The sequence below is a fragment of the Mytilus californianus genome, unplaced genomic scaffold (assembly GCF_021869535.1).
Source record: "Mytilus californianus isolate M0D057914Y unplaced genomic scaffold, xbMytCali1.0.p SCAF_7, whole genome shotgun sequence".
NCBI lineage: Eukaryota > Metazoa > Mollusca > Bivalvia > Mytilida > Mytilidae > Mytilus > Mytilus californianus.
Genome location: NW_026262723.1, coordinates 29,550,799 through 29,556,218, shown reverse-complemented (window position 1 = coordinate 29,556,218; position 5,420 = coordinate 29,550,799). Strand labels below are relative to the sequence as shown.

At 31.8% G+C, this 5,420-nt stretch overlaps 1 protein-coding gene across 1 annotated transcript; it reads right to left on the bottom strand.

Moving 5' to 3' along the window:
* Window positions 1-1,145: 1,145 nt before the first annotated feature.
* Window positions 1,146-2,818, bottom strand: LOC127708330 (zinc finger protein 235-like). Its single transcript, XM_052213183.1, has 2 exons — window positions 2,254-2,818; window positions 1,146-1,153 (listed from the first exon to the last, which is right to left on the bottom strand). Exons 1-2 carry the CDS (start codon window positions 2,816-2,818, stop codon window positions 1,146-1,148), a joined length of 573 nt encoding a protein of 190 aa, XP_052069143.1.
* Window positions 2,819-5,420: the final 2,602 nt, after the last annotated feature.

Below are 5,420 nucleotides of genomic sequence, written 5' to 3'. Positions count from 1 at the left end.
ATCCTTTCTTTTACTTATTTTGTGTAATTCTCAGATTGTCAAAGTTGTGTCAACTGTATTCTGAGATATTCACTGAATAATGTGTAAATCTTTCTAAATGAGTATTTAAATAAAAGTTTAATTTTAAACAAAAAATATTGTGCATGTAGCTTTAATACTGATCTTGACCATTTGTCTGTGAATCGAAGAAATCCTCCCTTACAATGATACAAAACAGGTAAAAAGTTAACACAGCAAAAAGATTCCCACCAAAAACTCCAAAAAAACTTCAATAAATGTATATTTATAAGACAGTTGTCGTTGAAATAAAATTTTTGAGAAGACTTTGCTAAGGTGAAAAACTTTATCTAATCCATTTGTCCTTTTGAACAATAAAATATGTTGAAACTAACTTATAGAATAAATAACATGACAACAAAATCTTATATTGCATGATGATGATTATAGATTTTTTCTAACATTTCAAAGAGCCTAATTGACCAAGCCTACATGTCTTAACAAATTGAGGGTAATTAACCTGTGCAAAATGAGACAATCATTAAATCAGTAATCAGGTTGTATCACCTCATGTTTAGTGAGTCGACTTAAGCACTGGTCCCCTTGCCCGAGGCCAGTAGAATTTCGAGAGGGCTAGTTGAACATAAAGACTACTGGCCCCATTGGCCATTACATTTGACTATATTTTCACTTAGATAGTATTATAAGGGCTAATTTTATTTGTGTAGGACCAGTAAATTTACGCTCTAACTAGCCCTATTGGCCATACTTTTAAATTTTGTTAAGTCGATCGCTGAATGCCCAAAACCTGTGACTTAAAAACAGACATATTCATGAAACTACAAAAATACACGATTTTCCACTGTGAAAACCTTCCAAAGAAAGACAATTCTTCACATACATGTACATGGGAGATAACTCAAATTATTTGGTGAAAATAAATTAAAGAACCAAGGGTTAGTACATTACTATAATTTTAAAGTGTGTCAGTTCTGACCTATTGTTAAACTCATACAACAACTAGGTCAGATGGTTTTAAGAATTTGGTTACTGGTTAGCAACACTTTTAGATTGATTTTTTGTATTAAAATATCTCCTTTTTATTGATAAATGTAATCTGTAAAACAATAACAGATGAACACCACTATCTACAAAACTGTCAAAATAACAAATTTTAACATATAATTCTTTTCAATCAGATTGCTATAGATACACTCATGTAAATCTATGATTCCGAAACTTTTCTGATACAGAAAAATAAGTGGTCCTGCTAAAAATTCTCTCAAATCTAAACAAAAAAGTTGAAAAAACAAGTTGCTTTATAAATCAGTCTTTAGAGCTTCAGACTCATAATTGTTTTTTGCTTGTTTAATATATGCATTCAAATCAGTTTATTTTTTTCTAATGATTTGACACAATTATTATTATGTATGCTTATATGATAATTAAGACTAATCTATAGCTAATTATATAATATTTACAAGAAATAGAGCAATTTCATAGAAAATTTTCAAAAGATATATACAAAACTATATTAATATTCTGCTAAATCTTTTTACATATATAATATTAATAATCCAAACAACTCCCAATATTAAGATATTCAATCCTTAGTGTGTGTTCTTAAATGTCCTTTCAGAGTACTATTATGTTTAAAACATTTACCACACAAACTACATTTAAATCTTCTTTCACTATTATGTATTCTCATATGCATATTTAAAGTGCTATTCTGACCAAATCTTTTACCGCATTCAGCACATTTATAAGGTTTTTCACCAGTATGTACTATCATGTGCTTCTTCATGTCGCTACTCTGACAAAACCCCCTTCCGCATACATCACACGAAAATGGCTTATTGTCTGAGTGTCCATATTTCAAATGCCATTGCACATGAGACTTCCTTTTGAACTTTTTTCCACAGAGATTACACTCAAAAGGTTTTTCACCTGTATGCGTTCTTAGGTGTACTTCTAAGTAATTACGCTGCACCTCTTTCCCACACACTTCACATCTACATTTATAGGGCTTTTCATCGTGTATTTTCTTGTGCTTTTCCAAAATATCCACGCCCCGAAATCTTTGACTACAAACTTCACATTTGTATGGTCTTTCCTCTGTATGTATTTTCATATGCTTTTGTAAAATTTCAGGTTCACAGAAACATTTGCCACACATATCACATTTATAAGGTGTGATGATGGTGTGTTTGCTCATGTGCACCTGTAATGCCTCAACTCGACCGAAATCTTTACCGCATTCTCCACACTTATATGGTTTACTGTGTATTGACATGTGTCTTCTCATGCTTCCACAGCTACTAAACTCCTTGTCACACACTTCACACTTGTATTTTTTTAATTTGCCTTTCTCATTTGCCCCTTTTCTACCTGCAGTACTTTGATCTGATTCTTCACATTTACTTTCCTGGCTTAACTTTTCAATTATGTTTTTCACATATTCATAAGAATCTAGACTAATGTCTGTTTGTACAGGTCTTTTGCTATCTGTGTCTGTTTTAGATTGCAAAGGGTTGTCACCATGGTTACTTTCTTTAGTGTTTTTATTATCAAGCTCTTTTTTGCCTAAATCAGTTTTAGATCCTGACTGTTTACTACTGTTATAGATGAACATCTCCATGCCTTCACTGGATCCCAGTTTCTGATCCCTGTCTGTACTGATTCCTAATTTCTTCTTCTTGCCTGTACTGGTTCCCAATTTTTTATTTGTGTCCGTACTGGTTCCCAATTTTTTCTTTATGCCTGTACTGTTTCCTGATTTCCTTTTGGTGCCTGCACTGGTTCCTGGTTTCTTCTCCATGTCCTTTGAAAATGTCATCAGAGGTCAAACAAATATCCCTTCCATTATTCTAATAGTTGTTGAAAAGCAAAAATCTTTGATTTCCCTAAAAAACAAGTCTTCCACAATCTACATGTATATTCTTCTGGTGTCTATAAACCTGTAATCAAAGCAATGACATCCATTAAATCTAAATCAAGATTAGTTTCATTATCCGAAACAGGTATCACAAAGCCTCATGAAAATATACCATGTTAATTATTATTTCATTACTGTCTATTAAAATGTCACAATTAGAATTTAATTTTGATCTTTGAGAAGCATATATATCTCTTTACTAATAGTAGGTAATTAAAACATTCAGCGATTTTTAAAGAGTTAAATCCCTTTAATGTTCTGTACTCCCTTAACAAAATATGATCCGTCTGATGATGTGTCCCTCTTCATTTTGGTTTAGTTGCCCCCCCTTCCCCCTTTGTTCAATTTGGCACATTCTGCCACCTTTTTTATAAGTTCTTGATCCACCTCTACTAGGTGCAAAAGGACAAAGAACAAAGCATCATATGGTACAGTATAGTAAAACCAATTTGCTAAGAAAAGGGAGATAACCAAAGCTTTACATAGATGTCAACATTGCTGATAAATGTTGAACACTGAATTGTAATTTGAAGTTATTCTTTTATACCATACCTATAGATTTGTCTAAGTATTGATGGATTGTTGCTTGCTTAGTGTCCCGTGGCAAATATTTCATGCCTATTGATTATATCTTGTGTGTGTAAAGAAAAAAATAAAATTAAGTATTACAATAATTGAAGCTCAGTTTCTTTGTTTAATATTGTGCATAGATGTACAGATATACATTGTATATGTAATACAAGCTAGCAGATCAGATAAATACCTATTGTATACATTTGCACCTCCAATCGACATGACAAAATGAGATTACAAAATATTTTAATAGAACAAAGTTCTCATAATCTTATGTACATCAGGTAGAAGGGTCTATAAACATGATAAATTCTTCATATTTTTTTTAGATAGAGATTTCATTTTCGTATTGATTTAACTGTTTTTGTCATTTGTTTTTCTTCTATTCTTTATATTTTTTAGGACTCATTATTCTCTTGTCCATTTTGTGTAAAATGGGGGTGGTCTCAGAGTTGTGGATAGTAAAATGGGGGTTGTCTCAGAGTTGGTAAAATCACTCAAAAATAGGTGAGACATGCACAGTAGTGATAGATATGTAGTATAAATATAGAAAATTGAATATTTTAATCAATAAAAAAAAAATCACCCAAGCGCCTGTGATTTTCATGTATGCCATCAACTCCATTGGGGTATAATAGTGCATTATTTCAATTTTATCTGTTAACCCAATTCAGACCCTCATATGATACAACTAATCATCTTTTTTTGAAAATTAAAAATAACAGATGCATACTTCTAAATATTGGAATTTGTAGGAAGTATTATTGGTAGCAAGATAATTTTAGCAGATTACACCAAGTTGTGCTTTGATCAAGTCTCATGTTTTCTCCCTATGTTTTAATGAGTCTTGTTTGCTAGTAACATTGCTACCCATGATGCCAAAGTTCTGACTTCAATAGCCATGTTTTGTGACAGAATTGAATATTCTTACTCAACAAAAAGCACATCCATTCTTTTCAATTCTCAATTTCATTTCTGAACAAATGTCAAGCAACAATCACTTTTTTCAGTCAAATCTTTTAAATTGTGATGTCAAATTTTATGGGAACTTACAAGTGTTATTTAACGTATTAATGGCGGAAAAATTTGCATACAAGTGTACATACGTATATTGTGTATGGATAGTATGAGTGTCTGTATGAGTCCTAGTATGTATATAGTTGTATGTGCCTGTATGTAAGTATTGGTTTTCCTAGATCTTGAGTCTGCTTAAGTGTTAGTGTGTTAGATGGAATAGCAACAAAATGATATGATATCTTGTACATCATATAATTACCAATCTTGTTCGTAGCTAGTCCAAATAATTATGACGTCTTGAATGGCTATTTTAATTATTTGCTTGACGCCTTCCTACTTATTTGGACAAGTGTACTAAGCCTAGGTTCTGCTAGTGATGGTAATTTTTTTGTTTTAAAAATATTTGTAACACTACTTGCGGTACCTCGAATGACACCGTTATTATCCAAATAACACTTGTAATGACTGAATAACACTTGAAATTTTAATATTAGCACATATTGGTGACTTTTAAATCTTGATTAATAAATAATAGTATATTATTAATGTATTTTATAACTTAAAAATGATTTACAGAAAGCAGGTAATGTAATATCTTCGAATATTCCGGGAACGTTACGCACAAACATTTGGGACATTAACTTATTACGTTACGTCGCTACGGCGATGCCAATTGTATATTTCGTAGTCATTATTAAAATACCATCTGAATATTCAAGTCTTGCTCGGATCTTTCAGCATCCACAAACACCTGAGGGGCGAAGCAAAGGGCTACCACACAATTAAATTACTATCTGAACTATCAAGTCTTGCTCCGATCTTTCAGGTAAGTTCATAAAGATTATTTTAAATATAGTGTGTACATCAAACATGGCGACCAAGGAAATCACAATGG

Excerpts from the sequence above, each read along its gene's own strand:
- LOC127708330 (XM_052213183.1), bottom strand. The coding sequence starts at position 2,818 with ATGGAGAAGAAACCAGGAACCAGTGCAGGCACCAAAAGGAAATCAGGA.